This window comes from Puma concolor, chromosome D4, assembly GCF_028749965.1.
Source record: "Puma concolor isolate L17-30 chromosome D4, mPumCon1.1.hap2, whole genome shotgun sequence".
Lineage (NCBI taxonomy): Eukaryota > Metazoa > Chordata > Mammalia > Carnivora > Felidae > Puma > Puma concolor.
The window spans coordinates 8,560,724-8,585,370 of NC_141679.1; the positions used below are offsets into that span (position 1 = coordinate 8,560,724).

Below are 24,647 nucleotides of genomic sequence, written 5' to 3' on the forward strand. Positions count from 1 at the left end.
CCAAACAAGGTCACATTTTGAGGTACCAGAGATTGCCGCCTCAACATAGCGATGGGGTGGGGGAAGCACATTCTACCTGTAACAGCGACTCTTGGCAGATTACCTAGTTTCAGTCTCTGCGTTAGTCAAATGGAATCATCACATAGCCCACCTTCTAGGGACGCGTGATTAAATGAATTGACGTACGTAAAGCACTTCAGACAGAGCAAGCCACCAGGAAGCCCTCCCTCAGCATTAGCTAGGATTCTGGGCCGCGTGGACGGTTACCTCCTTCACGAACCAGCTGTGGAGGCAGACTCGCTGGGTCATTTTTATACACTGACGATGGTATCGCATCATAAACTGTGCAACATACAGCAGAGCCCTGTATGCCTGGTAGACAGTCTCTGAGCTGAACTGACCAAACCGAATGGAAGGCAGGGACAATGCGGGCTGATCGCAGGGCTGGAATTCAACGTCCACGTACATTTGTCAGATAGTCCCTTTGGTAGATTACAAGTTATCGTGCCATTCGCGTAGTGGGGTCCCAAAAGATTGGCCTGGGAAGACTTTGAAACCCCTCTTCTTTCTTGGTTTCTTCTTGAGGTTTCCTGCTTGCTTCGAGAGGCTTAGGGAATTTGGTTTTACACATACAAATGCTGTTCTGTCTCCAGGTGGAGAGAGCTCACGCTGCCTGAGCCGCTTACCTTTGGTTATTGGCGTAATTGAATGCCGCAGTTCTGGGGTTCTCTACTCAGTTGTGATATTATCACTGCGAGGCAGGAGAAAGAAGGGAAGAACAATGTGATATTTCTTCCTCAGAGGCCTGGGTGGGCCATCTGGCAATCTTTAAATCTAGGTGCCAGATTGAATAACATGCTTTGGGTGACTTTTTAAATGTATTATTCAGGGGAGATGTTGTTTTAACCTCTGTGCTGCACACCGCTTCCTAGCTGATGGAAATCTTTTCTCTCCTTTGCTTGAAAATTATGTGGAACACAGCCCAGCAGAGACTAATAAATCAGCATGAGAATTCCTCAGCTGGTCTGAAGAGCAGCTAATGATGGCAACGGTGGCTCAATTTTTCTGCACAAAGCAAGGACAGGGAAACAAGGTACAGTTGTCATGCAGCAGATATTTGAGGCACAGTCTGGATCCTGACCAATGGATCTTCCTCTTCTTCCAGCCAAAGTGGGGGTCATCTCCACGCGGGCATGAAAGATGCTTGCATGGGGGACAGTGAGTCCCGCATGTAGCCTTGATTGGGTTGCACCCTGGTTTCTTGAAAACGACAAGTCACGTCACTTTTCTGGGTCTCTGTTTCCTCTTAGGTACCATGAGGTTGTTGAACCGTGACGGATCTTTGAGGTTCCCTTATGTGCTTTTCCTTTCTGCCTTGTGGTCCATAAACCAACAGAGCCCTGGTCTTCTGTGTCCGGGCTCAATGGTTGCAATCGCTATAGTTTCTGACAACCCACGCTTTAACTGCTCTCTTGGAGTTCAGTGTCAATAGCGTGTGATAAGTGCGTGATACTGTGATGATGTATCATCTTGTTTCTGGCACAGAACTCCTCGGAAGCCCTGGAATTTCTAGGTGTTGAGACCTATAAAGTTGTCTTTTGTTATGCTAATGAGGTGCTTTTAGGACCGCACCTAAGGAGATGGGCTGGTTGCCCGGGGAGCCAACCAAGTGGATAGAAGAGGAGAAATTTCACTCTCACCCCTGACCTTGGGGGAGGGGACGGGGATTGGAGATTGAGTTTGCTTGCCAATGACTGATGATGCAATCAGCCACGCCTGAGTAATGAAGCCCCTGTAAAAACCCAAAAGAACAGGGTTCCGAGAGCTTTCAGATTGGTGAGCATGTGGAGACTGGAGAGAGCCCGGAAGTTCCATGCTCTCTCCTCAGACCTTGCCCCGTGCATCTCTCCCAACTGGCTCTTCCTGCCTTACCTCCTTTTATAATAAACCAGCGACCTACTAAGTAAAATGGGTGCGTGGGTGCCGTGAGCTGCTAGCAAAGTAAACGAACTAGAGGAGGGGGTCGTGGGAACCTCCTACCTGTAGCCTGTGGGTCAGAAGTACGGGTCACAGCCTGGGCTTGCCACTGGCGTGTGGAGGGAGTGGGGCAGTTGTGTAGGTTTCAACCCTTAGCCTGTGGAATCTGGCGCTGTCTCCAAGCGGTGGCAGAATTATCACCCTGTTGGCACCTGAGAATTGCTGGGTGCTGTGTGGGAAGCCCCTCCGCACACACTCATCAGAATTGGGTCCTAGAACCCAAAAGTAATCTGCGTCTAAGTTGCGTCGTCTCAAACTGAACTCGAGCCTGGAATGAAATCCTGAGCCTGTTTGGTAAGTGAATCCTATGAAACAAGGGACACACGAGGTCAACTCTGTTTCTTAATACTGAGAAGCTGTCTGAGTGGCTCTGCCTGTAAGTCGAGACTCTCCTTGGCCATCACGCATGAACGTAAAAGGAAAACTGTTTTCCTAACTCCTGATACTTCGCACACCTAACGTGTGGGGGTTTGTTCCCTACGCCAACCGATTTCCCAACTCTCTGGACACCAACTGGGGTCAAGTAATTTAATTCAATTCTGACACCAATTACCTGGAGTCAGTGTCAGATTCCATGGGTTCAAGGACTCAGTCCCCCAAGGCTGCCCGCATTTTGATAGTTTTCTAGAACAGGTCAAAAACTTAGGGAAACATCTACTTACATTTGTATCCGTTTGTCGTAAAGGATGTTATGAAGAGTGCAGATGGACAGCCAAATGAAGGGTCCCAAGCTTAGGAGCTCCCGTCCCTGTGAAGTAGGGATGCTTCTTCCCAGTACACGGATGCACTCACTAATACGGAAGCTCTCTGAACCCATCGTTGAGGGATTTTCATGGAGACTTCATCATGTGGGCATGATCATTGATTAACTCCGTCTCCAGCCCCTCTCCCCTCCCCAGAGGATAGAGGGTGAGACTGAAAGTCCCAACCTTCCAATCAGTGCTCTGTCTTTCTGGTAAGCAGCCCCCATCCGGAAGCTATCCAGGAAGCCCCCCAGGACCCCTCTCGTGAGAACAAAAATTTCTGCTCTCACCCGGGAAATTCCAAGGGATTTAGGAGCTCTGTGTCAGCAACTGCAGGTCAGGGACCAAATATGTATACTTATTATATCACACTGTCTTTGTAAAGGCTCAGCGTTAAACTGAGATTGAGAGGACGAAATACAAAAAGTGAAAACCATCCCCGGACCTCACCTTTAACTCAGGGCTTCTTAGCAGGCGGACTGAGGTCATCAATAAATGACAGAAACAGATGAAGGGTCTTCTGGAAGTATATCAGCAGGTCACTTGCTGAAGGAGCTTGCTGAAACACTTTGAGGGGTGACAAATTAGAGCATCCACTGGCTGGGGAAAGTTTAACTGAGGCATTGGATGGTTCGGGACTGTCTCAGAAGAAAGATGCTTTGTAAGCGTAGAGCAATCTGGGTCACTGCGCTCAAATGGTGACTGGATATTTATCTGAAGCAAGAAGGGACGGGCTGTGGAAGATGTTCCGAAATGGAAAAATTCCTGTGACAAGGAAACAGAAGGAGGGACACACGGACCAAGGATCAGATTCTGAGAGTCTGTGATTTGGAAAAGGAAAAATAAATATTTTTTTTCAGCCCTGATTTCTTAGTAGAGGCCCCAATGTGTTTTTTTCTATAACTCCTTAATTGCATTTCATTCCGTAACGGAGTTTTGCATAAGGTAACAGTTTTCTTTAGATCATAAATATCCCTGGTGATTCATAATACTCCTGGCTTGACCTTTCAGAAATGTGTTTTGTTTTTTTGTCTTTTGTTTTTTCATGAGCCGCTTTCTTAGACTGAATACTCTTTTTCTTAAGAAGGACCTAGAGGGACGCCTGGGTGGCTCAGTGGGTTAAGCATCCGACATCAGCTCAAGTCGTGATCTCCCAGTTTAGGGGTTCAAGCCCCACGTCGGGCTCTGTGCTGACAGGTCAGAGCCTGGAACCCGCTTCAGATTTTGTGTGTGTGTCTCTCTCTCTGCCCCTGCCCCACTCACACTCTGTCTCTCTCTCCAAAATAAAAAACTAAAACATCAAAAAAAAAAATTGAAGAAGGACCTACAGAAAAGGAAATTCAGAATGCCTTTGCTGCATTTTTTTGTGACATACGCATTTTATCAGCCCTCACTACAGAGGAGTGATTGTACTTACCTGCTGTCTCCTCCAGGCTCCGAGGAGTGAGCTGCACATCAGGCTGTTCGTATTTCCAAGTCACCGGTGGCTCTTAAAGCCAAGGATAGGCTAATTATCTGAATGTCACGTTTGATGAGAAGCCATTTGCAAAGATGAAACATTTGAGGTCTGGTAAAACCTGAGACAGTTTTTATGGGCTCGTAACATTTGGTGGAAATTAAAATCCAAATGACCTTCATTCCTTCATATTTGTCAAAATATTGTTTGGTCTCAATTTTTCTATAGACAGATAGATTTGTTTTCAATGAAGCTCCCCACTTTTCTTTGGCCTGTAAGTAGTTTGTTTGTATTATTTTTATCCCATCAGCTACATCAAGCATGTAATCTGTTGGTCATGTATATAAATGGAAGGCCCTAACTTCCAATAGTCCTTCGGTGCAAATTTTAAAATCCCTTTTTCTATTAAAAACTTCAGTCCAGGGGTGCCTGGGTGGCTCAGTCATAACCGTCCGACTTCGGCTCTGGTCATGATCTCGTGGTCTGTGAGTTCAATCCCCGCGTCGGTCTCTGTGCTGACAGATCAGAGCCTGGAGCCCGATTGGGATTCTGTGTCTCCCCCCTCTCTCTGCCCCTCCCCCACTCATGCTCTGTCTCTCAATAATAAATAAACGTTAAAAAAAATTAAAAACAAAAAACTTCAGCCCAGTCAAGAGGTTATTTCATGACCAGTTGCTACAAAAAACCAGAGTCCTCTTGATAGACTTAAATCAATTTGAGTTTTGGTCTTCTTATCTATAGAGAGGAGATAATAAAGCCCCTCCCACAGAATTGTGGAATAGACATAATAAATAAAACGCAAAGGTGGGGGGTAAAGATCCCATATTATCATTGATTTTACCAAAAGCAAAGCCACCAAAATATAACTATGTGAATATATAATCACGTAATGTAACTGGACGTACATAGAATCACATAACTTTGTACTGTTGGTGTGTCTGCCCAGAGGAAAGAAATGAAAAGTTAGCTCGTGTTTATATACTAATATTTAGCGTTCCTCTAAGGCCCATAATTATGCTGGAGGCTCACAGACCTCTACATCCTGAAGACTGCTTATGGATGGAAACAATTCCTTAGTGGGGAAATGTACTCATGCGTATAAGTCTCAGAGCAACCCATGAAGTCAGCACTAATGTTACCCCTAGTTCTACATGTAGGGAAACTGAGGCTCGAGATCAGTTAATGTGACCGAGTTTGCTAGAAAGCAGATAGGCAGAGACTTGATAGTAGATAGAGGAGGAGCGTCTCCACTCTTCTGCATCAGCCCCCCTCTCCTGCACGCTCCCTCAGGGCCCACATGGAACCCAAGTTTAGGTAGCAAAACAGTAAAAATTGATTGAAGTCCTTGAACCCCATGGTTCTGTTATGGCCGTCATGGTTGAGAGGTCCCTTGGGCTGAACAAGACCTCCACTGTTTATCTGTTGGTTCACCTGCGTGTAACAGAAAACCCAAGGGAACCTTGGCTTACACACCCAAGAGATTTTTTTTCTTCCATGCAAAAGATGGGATGGGCCTTGGGGAGGGCACTGTTGTGATGAGCCTTGGGTATAGTTTGTAAGGGATGAATCACTGGGTTCTACTCCTGAAACCAACACTACCCTGTATGTTAACGAACTAAAATGCAAAAAAAAAAAAAAAAAAAAAAAAAAAGTCTGATGAGGTAGCCTAAGGCAAGGTAGCAGCTCCAAAGGATTTGTAGAGACCTAGACCCCTTGCCTCTCTCTGCTACATATTCCTGGTAGAGCTTATCACCTGAAGGTCACGTCAACGCCAGGTCGGCTGCTGGAACTTCAGCCAACAAATCTGTGTGTAGGTAATAAGATGACAAAGGGAGGGCTCAAAAATGGCTTCCCTTTGGTTTCTTCCCCCCTTTTAGGGAGACCTGCTGGAGGTCCCTCTCAACACTTCATGTTTATACCTCCTAGACCGGAACTTAGTCAGTTAGCCATGCTTGGCTGCTAGAGAGGCTGGAAAGTAGAGTCTTTTAAGTTAGTACATTGTTGCCTCTGGTAACACAGGCATTTCACTAATTAGATAAAAAGCAAAAATGGAGATTGGATAGCCAGTGAGCAGTTGCCACACAAAGTGTAAGTTACTTGGGCCTTTCTGGGGAAAGAGTAGACAGTGAAACCCTACGGTCAAGGGGAGTTCTCCTGACAGCCTGATTAACTGTCTACATCCCTACTCCACTTCAACTGGGAGCTGGTCACTAATAACTAGCCTGGCTCACCCAACACAGGAAAAGAGGGAATAATACCTAGCATGTATTGTGCACCTGCTCTTTGCCAAATGATGCATAATCACTTTATAGGCATTACTCATTAAGTCTCAGAGCAACCCATGAAGTCAGCACTAATGTTACCCCTAGTTCTACATGTAGGGAAACTGAGGCTCGAGATCAGTTAATGTGACCGAGTTTGCTAGAAAGCAGATAGGCAGAGACTTGACCTCAAGCCTGTGGTCTCTTAACTATTGCAGTATACTTCATCACCCGCAAAAGGAAGGAAAAAGGAGCAGGAAGAAAGTCAGGAAGAGGGGACAGAATGAATGCAGTCCCAGAACTAATGTGAAAAATGGTACGTTCCAATAAGATCATTTTTTTAACAATCTGTGTGACTTTCACACAGATCTAAAATGAACACGTGTCACATATTTCCCTTAGCTTACGAATGGGTAAGCTAGTAAGATGTTAAGCCTGTTGAAAGGGGAATTCAGAGAACCACATGTGTATAGGTGGATGAGGAATACTGAAAAGGATTTAGAAATGGACACAGGACCAGTCTGTCCGCAGGGCGATAATCAATTACATTCCACCAGACACATCTCCTTTCTGTTTTTGACGATAAGAGAATTGCCTGCATTATCATCGGTTTGACTTACAGAGTTGTAAAATAGCTCTGAGACACTGAAAGGCAAACATAACCTATGAGGAAAGGTATGCCGGGCGGGGCACTCCATAACCTTTGTGTCCGTGTTAAAGTCTCCTAATTTGAAGAACTTGTCCTGACATACCTAAATCACCCTCTCCTGTTACCGGAGATGCCAGCATTTGGAGAGGACTAGAGACTATTGCCCAAATTTCTCTTACCCACATACCCTCCATTTGCCCGCTGCCAGAGATTAGGAAAGGCAAAGGAGTGATGTCTCCTGTTTGAACTGCCCCAGTGCGTTGGTAAGAACTTTCCAAGCCAAGATGAAACATTGAATCCAAGGCTGCCATATCACCCTTGGTGAGGTAATTAACAACTACTTACCGGATGCCTTTGATGTACAGACCCTCTGCTAGATGAGCAAAACAGACCTGTACCTACTGTCAGATATTTATAGCCTACAAGGGAAAACACTCTCCAGTAGAGGGTAAGCAAGCTGCCTAACAGGATGTATGGTGGTGCACCGCCCCCCCCAACACATCCACAGATGACTCTGAATTGCTTCTGTAGACGTTACATATTTCTTAGTGCTTACTTTATAATTTGGTCAAAGTATCCTTTCCAAGCCTAGACAGCTTGTCTGCCTCCTTGATGCTCTTCTTCCCCAGTTATTGAGCTTTCTGGAACATCATCAGAGGGAAACAACTAAGTGTCTTAAAGTCGCCAGTGTGCCTTTTTTTTTTTTTTTTTAATTGGCGTCCAAACTCCAAGGTTGGCAACATTGCCTTCATAAAAGCTTTATGTGACTTCTGCGCCCTTCGGAGATTCTGCAGTTGTATGGGGGTGGATACGTTCTCGCTCAGCACAGGGATGTTCCTGGACTCCTCAGGCTCTGACCTTATGTCATCTGAAAGAGAAACAAAGAGAAAAACAAGTTCCTGTCTTTGTCTCTCCCCCCCCCCCGACCTTCTTTCTGTGTCTGTCTCCCTCCTTGGTCTTTCTCTGTCTTTCTCACTTTGTGTGTTGGCCTCATTTGCCTGCCAACCAGTTCTTGTTTGCAGAGGTTTTTTGCACTCACATCCCTGGCTGGTTCCTCCCAGGGGCCCATTTACTCTTCCCTGGAGGCAGATTTCAGAGGGCCCTGTTTTCTGCACACTGACAATTGGGCACCAGTGGCCCAAGGTGGGGGGTCTTATGCTGTGCTCAGTGTATACCTTGATTATAGGCAGAAGGGAGGGAAAGGGACAAGGGAGAGAGACAGCGACTGTAGGTACTCCCTCCTAGACTCTTCTTAGAGACCAGCCAGGCCACAGTGCTGCTGTCTCTGGTAACAGTTACGAACTGAACTGGTTTAAACACATGGGTAAATAAAAGTGCTCTCTTCCAAGTCTCTCCCCTGTGACATGTTCTTGGGTTGGACACTAACCCCCATAGGACTCTGTTTTCTGATTGATAAAATGATGGAATCAGAAGTGGTAGTTGGCAAAGAACTTTAGCTTAAGTATTCAAGAGAATACTTAAGTAAACTTGAAGTCGTTGAATTTTTAACAGGAAGGTTAATAGTGCTTTTTTAAATGTTTGAGCAGATGTTCAGAATTGCCCATTTTAAGGACGGGGTTCTGAAAGGAGAGAATAAGAGAAAGGTTAATTAGGTATCCTGCTGTTTGCAGGACTGCTCATTGTGTGTGTGTGTGTGTGTGTGTTTTAATTTAAATTAAAGTAATACCTGTTCACAAGGAATCAAGCTGTATAGGAAGGCCTTAAGAAAAAAAGGAAACTTCTCCCATCCACCCTACTAATGCCTGCTCATTTTTCGCAATGTTAACTAATCTTGAGTGGTTCTGGGTTCATTCATTCATTCATTCATTATTTTAATGTTTATTTATTTTTGAGAGGAGTGTGAGTGGGGGAGGGACAGAGAGAGGGGGGGACAGAGAATCCAAAGCAGGCTCTGTACTGACAGCAGAGAGCCCGATGTGGGGCTCGATCTCACAAATCGTGAGATCATGGCCTGAGCCAAAGTCGGACACTTAACCGACTGAGCCACCCAAGCACCCCATTTGTGCTTTAGTTGATTACCATAATAACCTTATGTCATAATACTCATAGTTCTCTCTCCTGAATCATCTGCTTTGAAGATAGTGTTGACTCTCCCTGTATAATTGAAGAGGAAATTTCCTCCTTCTGGTACAACTCCCAATTCCCAATTTTCTTCTTCTTCTTCTTCTTCTTCTTCTTCTTCTTCTTCTTCTTCTTCTTCTTCTTCTTCTTCTTCTTCTTCTTTTTAATTTCTATATTGTCAAGATTTAGAATGCTCCACTAAGTCTTTAATGTTTGTTTGTAGGTTGCTTCTGAAAATTTGCAAAAAAAAAAATGAAGTTATCAACACCCTCATATTCCTCCTTCCTCTTTTGTTAATTATATACTGTGAAGGTGTAATATATTTCTCATTGAAATATAACCAAATTCTTGCTATGTTTTACTATTTGTTCCATAATTAAATGGACTCATTTCTAACCATGAGTCTTATTATAGCTTCGTATGGCCAAATTCTTTATTTAATTCATCTCTCAAATATGTGAGTTTCTTTTTTTCTTTCTGACAAAGCATTTTTGAAGGGCTTATGTGTGCTATATAGTCTGAGTTCTTTCATGTTGGAAATGTGAATAGCACTTTCTGGATTTAATATTCTTTTAGTCATAATTTTTTTTTCTTCTAAATTTTGTGGAAATTTTTTTTTAACATTTATTGTTGAGAGACAGAGACAGACAGAGCATGAGCATGGGAGGGACAGAGAGAGGGGGAGACATGGAATCTGAAACAGGCTCCAGGATCTGAGCTGTCAGCACAGAGCCCCACATGGGCCTCAAATTCACAAACCACGAGATCATGACCAGAGCCAAAGTCAGACGCTTAACTGACTGAGCCACCCAGGTGCTCCTGTAGAAATTTCTTAAAATGAACGTGACTCGAGGAGAATCTAATGCCATCCTGATTTTCTTTCCCTTTTAAGGTGATTTATTTTTCTGCCTGAGTGCCCAAGGAATTGATTCTTTTTTCTTTAAATCCAAAGTCTTGAGCAGAATGTATTTCCATGGTACTATTACTGTATGAAATTTTCCTATGGCCAGTGTATATTTTTCCTGTTAAAAGAATTGGGTTTTATTTCAGGGAGATTTTCTTCTATTTTTCAGTGATTTTTTTGCATTCTATTTTCCTATACTTCTGAGACATAATTTCCTTTATTGCTGCTTTGTTTTCATCTGTCTTCCATGTCCATTAGCTTCTTTCTGATGGCAAAATCAGTTTGTCTTACTTAATCTGCATTCGGGTTGATTACCTCGAGCTTCTCTATTGATAGCCTGATTTTAAATTTATTATTATAAAACATTTTATGCATACAAAAGGAGAGATGAGCATAAATATAAGGTATGAAGAGTACTAACCAAATGAGCCCATATATCCGCACAATCCAGTGTAAGAACTAGACGAATCTTAACCATGTATTAAAATTCCTATTTGCCTTGCCCTGATTCCATGCCCTCCCCTCCCTTCAGTCTCAAAAGTTAATAACATCTTGAGTCTTGTGCTTAGCATAAAAAGCTTAAAAATATGATTTAGTATATCCTAATCAACATAGTTTTACTTTTGAATACATTCAACCTTTTTTTAATGAAAGAAATCATTCTTCAGCAACCTGATTGTCCCCCCTAAAATTCAGTTTGTGAAATTAATGTATGTTTAACACGTGTACCTCTGGTTCCCTGTGACTGTGGAAGACTATTCCTCATTTGGATATACCGCTATTTACTCATTTGTTTCCCTATCAGTAGTTACTTCTGGCTCATTGTAAATTTTTATAATTTACATATTTATAATTACAATTTATAATTTACAAATAATAATGAAATTATAACTTACATCCTATAATTACCAGTATTATAATTAAGTCTTTAGTACAGCTTATCTTTTTTTTAACATTAATTTATTTTTGAGAAAGAGAGCATGCGGGAGTGGGGAGGGGCAGAGAGAGAGAGAGACACAGAATCTGAAGCAGGCTCCAGGCTCTGAGCCGTCAGCACAGAGCCTGACGTGGGGCTCAAACTCACGAACCCAGGAGATCATGACCTGAGCCAAGTCGGACCCTTTACTGACAGCCACCCAGACACTTCTAGTACAGCTTATCTTGAATATACGTTCAAATATTCCTCTGGAGTGTGTATTTTTAGCTGGTGATATTTCTGAGTTGGACAGTGAGTACCTCTTTCAACTTTTTTGATGCCAAATGTTTTTCCAAAATGGTTATAAGTAATTGGAATGTAATATATTTTCTTCCTGCATATTAGTTAAGTATTATTCCATTATTATGTTGCTTTGCTTCTTGGTTGTTTCTTTGGACCCCAAGTGTCTCATTTAATCTCAGCTCTTTTGCCTTATCATCTTGTCTTTAAAATCGTGTTCGAGGGGCGCCTGGGTGGCGCAGTTGGTTAAGCGTCCGACTTCAGCCAGGTCACGATCTCGCGGTCCGTGAGTTCGAGCCCCGCATCGGGCTCTGGGCTGATGGCTCAGAGCCTGGAGCCTGTTTCCGATTCTGTGTCTCCCTCTCTCTCTGCCCCTCCCCCGTTCATGCTCTGTCTCTCTCTGTCCCAAAAATAAATAAACGTTGAATAAAATCGTGTTTGATTTAATCCCTATTCTCTTTGATTGATACTTTTCTCTTACTTTCTCATTTGATTTGATCCTTAAGATGACATGAAGGGATCGGTGCTATTATATTCTCATTTTCTTTTAATTTTTTTTTTTAATTTTTTTTTCTTTTTCTTTTTCCTTTTCTTTTCTCTCTTTTAATTTTTTTTAAGTTTATTCATTTTTCAGAGACAGTGAGACAAAGCACGAGTGGGGGAGGGGCAGAGAGAGAGGGAGACACAGAATCCAAAGCAGGCTCCAGGCTCTGAGCCATCAGCACAGAGCCCGATGCGAGGCTCAAACTCACGAACAGTGAGATCATGACCTGAGCCGAAGTCGGCTGCTCAACCGACTCAGCCACCCAGGCTCTCCTAGTCTCGTTTTACACGTGAATGAAAGGACTTCCAAGAAACTATGTGTCTTGGCCAAAGTCTTAGAGCTACTAAGTGGAGAATCTGACAGTAGCACCCAAGTCTTTCACCTCCAAAACGCTTGATTTTTCCACCTCTTTGAGACAGGATACAATTCAACACTATATGGTATTGTGTGGTATAGCTTCTAAGACTAACTAAGCTTCCGAACTGCACAGGCATAAATGAACAACACCTCTTAATGCACGTAACTCAGTGAAAAACCTCCCAAGCGAGATAAGAACTTCACCAAGTGAAATTATTACCATGATCTATCTTGGAAATCACTGTGATACTAAAAGGGTGAATTCTCCTGCTGCCACTACCTAAAGTGTGTGCGTGTGTATGTGTGTGTGTGTGCATGTGTGGGCACAATTTAAGCAGCCAATACAAGTGACAGAACTATTGAAGGGTTTTTGAAACCCAGTGTAATTGCAAGAAAACAAGATCCAAACAAAGATGTAATGTGGGTTTGCTCGTACCTTGATGGTGTCCAGAGAGTAGAGCCCTTATTGGAACCTCCCTCTATTCTGAACTCTCTGAGAAGGACCAGGTCCCATAGGGAGAATCTGTGCAGCAGTGACCATGGTGGATGATGGAGCCTTCCTCTGGATTAGTAGCCTTCTCCAGCTCTTGGGGAGATGCATTAAAGTTCCTTTTTCCTGTAAAGGATAGTGCTACAAAGTTTCGGCTTTGGAAGAAGGGTGTGTGAGAAGACAGGCTAACGCAAAATTTTCTGTACTGAGAGTGCTGTAAACCAAAGGTGAAGGAACATTGACTCAAAGACTTATATCCAGAATTAGCTATTCTCTTGTTTTAGAGCTATTGTTGGTTGGATTTATGTCCTGTTTTCAAATACCTTTGTCAACAAACTGTATTCAGATTTAGAATTACCAAATAAACTATTTTCATTGTTTCCTCGTTATTGGTCTGCAGGAGATAAATAAATGTCCAGTGTGAAAAAAAGAACTGCAAAGCATCCAAATAAGTTTGGGTGTCTTTGATTTAACCAAGCCAAACAGTTTTCTTTCCTGCAAAATTCTTCAAAGCAATTGATATTGCTAAGGATATCTCTGATTTTGTAAGAGGGATATATATTATAAAGAAGTTCCAAAATTATTTGATCATGAAGCTCTTATGTTCGTGGACTCCAGGAATATATTTGGGGGGAAATTGGGCTTTCTTCTAATCATAAAATGTTAGAACTAGAAGGAGCCTTAGATCAACTCGTTTTAAATTTTAATTTTGCAAGGAGGGAAACCAGAATTTATGGGCTTTAGTGACTTGCCCGAGATCACACAGCTCTTGGGTAGTAAAGGTAGGGCTAGAATTCATATCTTCAGATTCCTGATCTAGTGTGCTTTGAATTGAATGAAATTAAATGAAGTCACATGATACAGTGACCTACCGGCAGGCCTTTTTTCCTATTTCATAATGCGGTATTCCCTTCTTTACCAGTGAGAATAATGAGACTCAAAATTATTTCCTATGAATCCCAAATTGCCCTTTTGACAGCTCATAAAATCCTCCCTCCAAAGCCTTATTATATCTCAGATGTTCCTAAGGGGTCAATAGTCCAGGATTATTCTCTTCTAAATTCTCCATAGAGAATAATATCATGCTCACTTGGATATCCTATCACATTGGTCTCTCTAGCAAGACTTAGAAAGCTCCCCTTCTAGCATTCTGACCCAAGTTGACGAGGCAGTTTTATACACTACCTTGTGCAAAGTCTCGTACCCCATAGGCAGAATTTAGAAAGGGCTTAAAATCCAGAAGTGGAATCCCTTTGTGTCAGGCAGAGGGGCAGTGTGTATCAGAAACCTTTAAAATTGCCATGTTCTTCTCACCAAACTCCACACCCAAAAAACAAATAATCCAGTGAAGAAATGGGCAGAAAACATGAATAGACACTTCTCTAAAGAAGACATACGGATGGCCAACAGGCGCATGAAAAGATGCTCAACGTCACTCCTCATCAGGGAAATACAAATCAAAACCACACTGAGATACCACCTCACCCCAGTCAGAGTGGCTAAAATGAACAAATCAGGAGACTATAGATGCTGGAGAGGATGTGGAGAAACGGGAACCCTCTCGCACTGCTGGTGGGAATGAACACTGGTGCAGCCTCTCTGGAAAACAGTGTGAAGGCTCCTCAAAAAATTAAAAATAGATCTACCCTATGACCCAGCAATAGCACTGCTAGGAATTGACCCAAGGGATACAGGAGTGCTGATGCATCGGGGCACTTGTACTCCAATGTTTCTAGCAGCACTTTCAACAATAGCCAAATTATGGAAAGAGCCTAAATGTCCATCGACTGATGAATGGATAAAGAAATTGTGGTTTATATACACAATGGAAAATACTACGTGGCAATGGGAAAGAATGAAATATGGCCTTTTGTAGCAACGTGCATGGAACTGGAGAGTGTGATGCTAAGTGAAATAAGCCATACAGAGAAAGACAGATACCATATGTTTTTACTCTTATGTGGATCCTGAGAAAGTTAACAGAAACCCATGGGGGAGGGGACGGAATAAAAAAAAAGACGTTAGAGAGGGAGAGATCCAAAACATAAGAGACTCTTAAAAACTGAGAACAAACTGAGGGTTGATGGGGGGGAAGGGGGGTGATGGGTATTGAGGAGGGCACCTGTTGGGATGAGCACTGGGTGTTGTATGGAAACCAATTTGACAATAAATTTCATATTAAAATAATAATAATAATAATAATAATAATAATAATAATAATATAAAATTGCCGTGTTCTTTAAATGCACCAGAAGCAGTGGGAAGTATTTGTTATTATTTGTTCAAACACTGTTATAACGATGAAAAATGTGCCGTAACCTCAATGTCCGATAACTTGGGGTTGGTTAAATGAATCAGAGTATTTTCTGAAATACTATACAACCAGTAGAAATGGTGTTGTAGAAAACTTCATGGAATGGCGTTTAAAACAGAACTTCCTGACAGGTAGGCCAGGACGGATATAGTAATGCCCTTTGTTCCCGTGGGAGCTAGTCAGGTTCTAGTGCAACCTGAGCCCTCAGCTCAAATATCTCAAGGTGCCAAAACAAAATATTTTACATTTTCATAAACAGAGAGACACTCACATGTCTGCTGAGGGATATACTTTGCCTACATCTGGATATGACAATACAAACGATCTTTATTTTCATGTTTTTTCTCACCTGCGTTTCTCTTTTTTAATGCATAGTACTCTTTAACAAAAATAATGTGACAGTAATAATTTTAAAACTTACACAGCCTTTAATACACTTTATCTTGTTTTATCCTCAAGCCGGCCTGTGAGATAGGCACTACTATTATTCTTTTTACTATATAAATGCTATTTTTAAATTCCATATTTGAAGCTATTAAGAACCGAACAAGTTGATGCAGGCAGAAAGGAAAAGGTGGAAATGAGATATTTCTGAAAGGTAGACATAAGAGAACACAGTTACTAATTGTCTGTGGGAAGCAGCTAGGCCCCCAGGATGTTGAAGATTATTGTATTCGTGAACAAAAGAGAATCAAGGAAATACAAGATTATATAGAAGTTTTAAGAAAGTCTAGAGGAAGCCGAGAAGAGCAGGGCACCAAAAGCCTTAACCTTTAGGCTTTGTCTCTACAGGGAAAAATCCCATGAGCCCCATGACCTAGACTTCCACATGTATCATCCATGATAAAATGGAATTCCAAGAGTCCTTGTGGATGGACAAATGTCGACAGTGGGTGACACATTCATAGTTTTCTTCATTGTTTTTCCAGATCAGAGATTAATTTATTCCGTCTTTAAAAAAAAAAAAAAAAGTTTAAGTAGGGGCACCTGGGTGGCTCAGGCAGTTAAATGTCCAACTTCAGCTCAGGTCACGATCTCACGGGTTCGTGAGTTCGAGCCCCGCGTCAGGCTGTGTGTTGACAGCTCAGAGCCTGGAGCCTGCTTTGGATTCTGTGTCTCCCTCTCTCACTGCTCCTTACCCGCTCATGCTCTGTCTCTGTCTCCTTCAAAAATAAATAAACGTTAAAAAAAAAAGTTTAAGTAGAAAAGACTTTTAATAAGTTTATGGGGCATGTGTTGGTAAGCAGCACCCTAGAAGGACTGTCTCGAGGTGAAGGTTACCCTAGCTATGTGACGAAGTAATCAGAAATGGAACAAATGCAATGGAATCATGACGAACACATGGTGTGCCACATTCATGACAAAGAAAGGGATCAAGTTGTGAAAATACAAAACGGAAGTTGTCTGTGCATAAACACAACGAGCAAAGATCTAAGAGTCTCGGAGAGCCACAACTCCAAAAGGAATGTGCTGTCTACATTTGTGCTTGTGCATATAAGATGTTTATTAGGAAATGTATTTTTCAGGCAGTAGAAAGACATAAATGTAATAATGCAGGTTCTTTGACATATTTGGCATTAAGAAGAAATACATTAGAAATATAAAAATACAGATCTCTTCAAGGTCCCACTTTGAAGAGAACTCAAAGTTATTAAACAGAATACAGAAGACATCAAAGAAAAATGAGTACATAACTGTAAAATGTGCTTCTGCAGAAAGGGCAAGAATGTGCTCTTACTTATTTTTGGAATCCAAAGGCCAAAGGATAATTTAATGAGCGTCAGGATCATTAATTTGTGCAAGATTCTTGTAAAGAGCTCTTTGGCGTCTTTACTGAAGGCAGAATGATGGAAAATAAGCTGAAACCATGAACAAAAAAACAATTCCTCAAAAATACAGGCGCATGTGAATATGCACATACGCAGGCAACACCCCCACACACCTTCATGCACACACACACGTGTACGTGTGTGTAAAGAGTCCGGAGAGGGGTTTACATCAAACTCTCCATAGTTACTATTTGCATGTGGCACAATTACAGGTGTCTTTATTTGTGTCATATCTGTGTCTTCTCACAGTAAACACGAACTATTTGTACATTAAGAAAAACAAGTTTGGTTTTTTTTTCAAGGGTTTATAGAAACAAACATGTCTCTTCCCTCTCATCCCTATCACGGTGTCAACCCTTAATCTGTAGACCTTTTTTTTTGTAAGACCCTGTAGAACATCAGTACTGACACCTAGCACCCTGTCTTATCTTTTTCAGATGCTGGTGAAAAATAACCACCTTTCAGACAAGATCATTGTTTTGCCAGGGAAAATCGAGGACATCTCTCTTCCCGAAGCCATCGACGTGATCGTGTCCGAACCGATGGGGTACATGCTTTTTAATGAAAGGATGTTGGAGAGTTACCTTCATTCCAAAAAGTGGCTAAAAGCAAATGGTGAGTTGTCCAATTCCCGATTCAGAAGATAAGCTAACTCTTCCGTAAAACTTTACCATCCTCTATCCCCCGCCATATTTAATTTTGGGCATAAAGGAGGGGAGGGCATTTCTATGATAGCAGTTCTTAAATTTTTCTCATCTTAATCTTCCATAAGAAATCATCTAGTCTCCAGCCATAAAGCCACCGAGGGTAGTGTGCTGCACAGTATTAAATAGGGGTAGAGAGGACCAGTTCCGAGCTATGTATTTGTGTCCTGTTTCTATCACTTTCTTCATTAAGGAACTTGGCCGGACACTTGACCTTTTGACTTTGGTTTTGTCATCTGTATATGAAAAATAACCTCTAAAAAAAACTTTCTATGGGCGCCTGGGTGGCTCAGTCAGTTGGGCGTCCGTCTTCGGCCCAGGTCATGGTCTCACAGGTTCGTAAGTTCAAGCCCTGCGTTGGGCTCTGTGCTGACAGCTCAGAGCCTAGAGCCTGCTTCGGATTCTGTGTCTCCCTCTCTCTCTTCCCTCCCCGGCTCGCACTCTGTCTCTCTTTCCCTGTGATCAGTACTGAGATGATAATATAAAATCCCGCATTCTTTTTGTGCTTACCAGGTATCTACATGTGCTAAGCAATCTACATAAATTCATTTATGAGGATCTTACCAAGTATGAAGGTTGGAGGTTTTTAATTTATTTGAAAGGTCAGCGCTGAGGTTCTTGGTGATTTTACGGTCCTCCCCCATGGGATGTTTGGCAACGTCTGGAGACCTTTTGGTTTGTCACAACTCAGGGAGGGGAGCTACCGGCATCTGGTAGGACAGGCCAGGTGGGTTGCTCAATGTCCTTCAGAGTATAGGACCGCCTACCCCCCCATAAAGAGCTCTCCAGCCCAAAACGTCAGCAATACCAAGACTGAGACCGGCCCCCATTTATGAAGAGAAAATGGAAGCTCCGTGGGAGCAAAGAACTTGACAAGGACACACCTCTACTGAATGACAGAGCCGGGGTTTGAACCCAGGTCAGTCTGACCCTGAAGCCCACACTCAGGACTCCTGCATGTGCCCTAACTTTCCTCTCTACTGGAGAGAGTAGACACGCTTCCACAGAATGTCTTTTTTCAAATGGAGCATGGGAAGTGACCAGCCAGTTTTAAAAGTGGCTATTACACTTTAAAAGTGGCTCATTACACTTCGAGCACCTTACCAGTGCCGTGGCTCCCTGCCTTGACATCCAGTAAAGACAAAATAGTAACAGCCACCAGCACCATTCTAACTCCCAGTTAGGCAGTACATGCATTCCAAGTGTATGCATGTTGTTTTTTTTTTAATTTTGTTTTAATGTTTATTTTTTGAGAGAGAGAGGGAGACAGAGCACGAGTGGGGGAGGGCCAGAGAGAGAGGGAGACACAGAATCCGAAGCAGGCTCCAGGCTCCGAGCTGTCAGCACAGAGCCCAACGCGGGGCTCGAAGTCACAAACCGTGAGATCATGCCCTGAGCCGGTCAGACGCTTAACCCACTGAGCCACCCAGGTGCCCCCAAGTGTTATGTTAAGTTAAAGCCTGAGGCTCCTCTATAATTTCCTGCGTGGTTCAAAATGTAGGGACCCTGAGATAAGCACTTAAAAAAGAAACTCCTGCAAAAATAAATGAGTAAAAAGGTAAAGTATACCTGATGTCACAAACTTCATTAACATGCTTGTTGTGTAAACAGCCCAGGAAGGTCTCCTAAACCTGTTGTTTACGTGACAAAACTGAATTGTGGAAATGCATGTGAAGGAACAGGCTGCTTGGATTTCTTACTCAGTGCCCTTCAGAAAGAATTCTGACATTTTTTTTTCTGGATTTCTTTTCACATGGCTGAGTACTTGCCACTGGGGAGATCGTGAACATGGTAAATTCACCTGCATCTGTTGAGTCCCTCCAGGCCAAGTACCTAGACCTAATATCGGGGTATTCTTTCCCCCCAGATATTTGTAATGGATATGACTAGGCTGTATATCTTTAACTAGACAAGTAGACATGAATACCGACTTGATCTTCCTTTTAACCCATGTGCTCCTGAAGGAAGATTGGTTTTTTGCTAATTATTTCTATTCTCCGTGAAAATAAGGCGTAACTTACAACATCAAATAATGTTAAAAAGATTTCTAATAGATAGGAACCCTCTGCCTCACCTCTTCCTGTCCTCACATTTCCCCCACCGAAGGCTATCCCTTTCAGCCACATCTGCTATTTCTTCCATGATGTACCTATATATTTTGACATAAAAGTATATTTCAATGTAAAAGTGTATATATTGCTATTTTTGTCACTCTCTGGTTGAGAAGTTCACTCCCCTTGCTTCCCTCCCCCCTCCCCCATCTTCTCAATATATTTATACAGGTCCTGAATCCCTGTTCCAAACCCTTGAGGCCAGATGTGTTTCAGAATTCAGAATCTGGAGGACTCGGGACTGGTAATACGGTCGTATTACCATGGATTACTTAAATCTCCAGTGGGGCCTGAGGCAAGACTCCGTAATGAAACATGTTACATTTCTGCCACAAAACATGGGAATGTGGCTACCAAGTGTGATAAATGAAGGCTGTAAATAAACTCACGTAGGCTCAGGTCAGGGTTTGCTGTCAGATGATGTTGCTGCAAACGTACGAAGCTTGGTTGCTTCACAGAGCTTTTTTTGGATTTCACAATTTAATGTAAAGAAATATAGACCGAGATCATCATTTGGCGAGATCAGTAATGGACGTTTATATTATGACGACAACACAAATATCATTCCGCGCTGAGTCAAGGGGTATAGTGGGTGCATTTGTATTTTCTCATGAAATCTTCTGGTTTTTTTGGAGTTATTTTTTCATTAGCTTGGGTTGTTTTTTTTTTTATAAGCTCATGGCTAATTGTTTCCATGCTCCAAGAGGTCAGACAGATCCTCTCAATATGTAGTCTGTGGAGGCCTTCCTTCTGTGGCCCCTCTGTCTTTCTCTCCTACATGAGACGTGCTTGTTCCCAGTCCTCTTGCATGCTTTCCATCATTATTCTTCTGTCTTCTTTCTTGGGGTACACCGTCATTTCAGCAAAGAGTATCCTCTAACAGCTTTTGGAGAAAAGGTATCTGAGAAGTTACTTTTCATTAACCTCTTGGATTATCATTTTGCAGGGTAAGGAACGTGAACTTGGACACAATTTTTACTCAGTATTTTATATTTTATTTATTTTTGAGAGAGAGAGAGATTGATAGAGCACAAGTGGGGGAGAGGCAGAGAGAGAGGGAGACACAGAATCCGAAGCAGGCTCCAGGCTCCAGGCTCCGAGCTGTCAGCACAGCCCGCGTGGGACTCGAACTCACAAACCGTGAGTCGGACGCTTAACCGACTTAGCCACCCAGGCGCCCCTTTACTCAGTATTTTGAAGACATCTCTTTTTGGTTTCTGGTTTCCAATATTGCTACTCAGAGGTCCCATAGCCTTCTGACTCCTGATCCTTTAGAGGGACATAGTTTTCCCCCCTGGATGCTTTTAGTATCTTGCTTTCTCTCTAGCCTTTCTAGCTTTTTCAGTTCTCGTATTGGGCATGGAGTGAAGATGTTTAATCAAAAGACTCATTTTCCTCAACTCTAAGGATTGTTCTTATATTTTTACCTTTGATGATCTCTCCCCCTCCATTGTATATCTTTGAAATTCCCGTTAGGCTCAAGGCTCAGAGCATCTCTAAAGCTTCCCAGGTTTATACAAGTAGGGATACATATTGCTTTTCTAAGGTTGTTTAATCTCCTTTTGTCTTGAAATTGAAAACCCACTAAGAAGTCTTATTGTTTTGACACCAGTGCATGAGATTTAGGTGGAGACATGTGGATGATGTAACAATGGAGGTTTTTCTCTGGCCACCTCTGAAAATACCCTAAATAAAACAATCTGTTCTATTTTCACAGACCTTGACGGGAGCGTGGTTAAAATATGGGCCATTGACTGAAGATGAGACTCCATGTCGGGATTTTTCCCTTCTGCTTATTAGCTCTGTGATTGTGGCTGAGTGGCTTAAATTTCCCTGTTCCTTGGTTTTCTCATTTATAAAATGGGCCTAATAATAGAGCCGACTTTCTATTGTTAGGAGAATTAAATGAACTAATACTTGGACAACCCATAAAAAAAAGTTCATGGCAGAGTTGACATAATCTAGCAATTTTGGGCATTATTTTTGTGACCGCATCTCCAATTTCTAAGGCGATTCTCACTTCTGAAATGGGGCTAGTCGTTCATCTTTCTTTGGTGCGCAGTTTCCTAAGTGACTGTGAAAAAGGGTCTCCCTAAAAATGACAAGAATAATAATGCTGATCACTGTGTCTGCCTGTCCAGAAAGGCCTGACTTCAGGCATGCATTCTAGGTGTTTGCCCACGAAAGAATCTGTCTTTCCCAAGGTGGCTGTACGTATCAGGAACAAAACACATGAGTGGGTGTCCCAGCAAGGAGGGTGGTGAACCTCCAGAGAAGCCGAGCTTCTAGAAACACTTAAAAAGATAATCAGCACGATTATACAGGGACGAAGGCTGAGAATGGAAATAATAATGTGACGGAATGATGGGAATGTAAATTATTTTCAAAGCTGCTTTTACAACAATAAGATTTTTAAAGTGAAGGAAGGGCACGGAATTCGCAGCACAGGACATATAGGGAGGAAAAAGCCAAAAGCAGAGAAGGCAGTACGCCAGGTTCGATGTCTCACCTAATTCCCCATAAGCTTTGATTGCAGCATAGCTTTGTGACTTGCATTAGTATTCCCTTCTTATATTTCCTCCAGTCTTCTGCCTAATTTTTTTTTTTTTTATCCTGGCTTCGAGGCAAGATTAGTTTTCAGCCTCTTGTGTAATAACTGAAATAGAATGAAAGAATATGATGGCCAAGTGGCAGGTGGGTGTACCCTTCTCTCAGAAGGCTGTGGAAGTCAACGTCTGGGTCTTTTGTCTTTTGCTCTTTAGGAATGATGTTCCCGACCTTCAGCGACATCCACTTGGCCCCCTTTTCTGACGAACAGCTCTACATGGAACACTACTCCAGAGCCAACTTTTGGTAATGTTCTCTTCTCCCTTCCATTCCTTTTCCCTTAGAGTAAGCCAGAGTTCGGCATTTTGGGTTACCCAGTTGGCGGGGGGCTGGGGGGCAAGGAGAGGGGTGCTGTGCATGCATAGGATGTTTAACAGCACCCTTGGCCTCTACCTACTAGTTGCCAGGAATGCCTTTTCCCCCGTTGTGAAACCAAAAATGTCTGTCCAGATATTGCCAGATGTCCCTGGCAGGGAAAGCGGGGCACAGAATCATCCCCTGTTGAGAATCACTGGAGTAGACAAACCAGGGAGCTGCTTACGCACTGTCACCCATCCAGAAGACCACCTGTTGCTGGAATGACAGCATCCTCCCCCTGCCTGCTGGCCATTTCTCCCCACTGAACACCATCCACTCCTTGGGCTCAGAGCTATGGCTTCCGTTAGAACGTACCTCGCGGTCAGAGGGCATGGGAATCAGTACCTCTTGATGTACATGAGTTGATCAAAAATTTTTTCTGGAGTTTTCTCACCAGTTGGCTATTGGCTTTTGGACGGTTCGCTTTCTCTCGAGACCTGGTTTCTTCGCTTGTAAAACGAGAACCAAGACAAAGCCGCTGCCGGTTCTAAACCACCATTCTTGCTGGCATTCTTTTTTGAGAACTGGTTTTTACAAGGAGAATGATGATATGGGACCCACGGGAGGGAGAAACAGAACAGATACCCTCCGAGTGGGAATGCTGGGTGTGTAGGAGGACAGGCATGTACTGGCATATGGAAGCGGATGGATGCTAAAATTTAAGCTTTGAGTTCCAGCTGACGTACGTAGAGCCTTCCAACACAGAGATATATCCACAGTTGATTTCCGGGTTTTTGTGTTGTTTTTTTTTTTTTTTTCTCTTTGCAACCCTCTCTCTTGGTGAAGAAGCAGCAGATAGGAGGCACTTTGGTTTCCCAGGTTACCAGCTCTTTGAGGAGTAGGGTCAACAGGCTGAAATTCTTCCTTTCTCTCTGATTTTTTTTTTCTTGCAAAATAGGCTTTCCTAGCACAGACTTGCACTTCGTGGTTTCGGCTCAATCTGTACCTTTGAAGCTCCAAGCCACATACTTCCCAATGGGGGTGAGTGGCTTCTTGGAGCATGGCGGGGGAAGACCCTAATTATGATCATTGTTCTTTGGGCTCCTGCCGACCCTCAATGTTTATATTTTAAATATAAGCCTCCTGAGTGGGTGAAGAGGTTGGAGAGGCAGGAAATTCAGGTAACGGAAGAGACCAGACTCCTGACCCCAGTGGGGCCGCGGGGTAGCGCGTTGTCCGGGTAGCCTCGTGTGCCTTCCCACCTGTTACCACCTGCCGCCAGCTTAGCTCCCTGCGAGTGAATGGTAATGATCACAGCGGATTGGCCAGGCTCACCAGCAGCATACAAACATACTGCTATTTATTCCATCTAAAAAGAAAAAAAAGAACCTTTTTTCTGTCTCACTTCCCCAGTTAGCCACCACCCATCTCTCTGAGTCCCTCTGCAGCCAGATTCCTCAAAAAGCGTTGTCTCTCCTTCCAGTCTCCAACTCTTTCCTTCAGTTTCTCTCTTAAGACATTCCTCCGTGGCCACTCTTACCAAGGTCGCCGGTCTGCCGACCTCCACGTGGCTACATCCAGTGATCAGACCTCACCTGTCAGCTTATTTAGCCCACGCCAGCATTTGAGCAGCGTTTGAAACGCCCAAAACCACCTTTTTATTTCTCTCCTTTCTCACTGGTCGCTTTCTCAACCAGTCCTCCTCTGGTTCTTACCTGTCTCCTTCACCTGCTGACGTTGGAGTGCCCCAGGACACAGTCTTGGAGCTCTTCTTCGTCCACAGTCACTGCCTTGGCAAACTCACCCATTCCCGTAGCTTCAGATAGCATCTGTACACTCCTGATTCCCAAGTGTATCTCCTGAGCTCAGACATGTCCTGGAAACTCCATATTGTTATAGCCAGCTGCCCCCTGCGCATCTCCCCTTACAGAGACGTACCATCCAAACTCAACTCGTCTCCCCCACTTCCCCTCAAAATCTGCACCGGTCATGGTCTTTCCATCTCAGCCGATGGTAACGTTGTCCTCCCAATCATTCAGACCCCAA

General features: G+C 43.1%; 1 protein-coding gene across 3 annotated transcripts in view; it reads left to right on the forward strand.

Annotated features, from left to right (window-relative positions):
* LOC112868550 (histone-arginine methyltransferase CARM1-like) overlaps nucleotides 1-24,647 on the forward strand; it is a 245,120-nt gene that overhangs the window by 184,808 nt on the left and 35,665 nt on the right. For all 3 annotated transcript variants that reach the window (XM_086684927.1, XM_086684928.1, XM_086684929.1), the window contains exons 6-7: nucleotides 17,320-17,497; nucleotides 22,460-22,550. In XM_086684927.1, coding sequence (XP_086541053.1) covers nucleotides 17,320-17,497; nucleotides 22,460-22,550 — 269 coding nt within the window. The remainder of the gene's footprint in view (nucleotides 1-17,319; nucleotides 17,498-22,459; nucleotides 22,551-24,647) is intronic.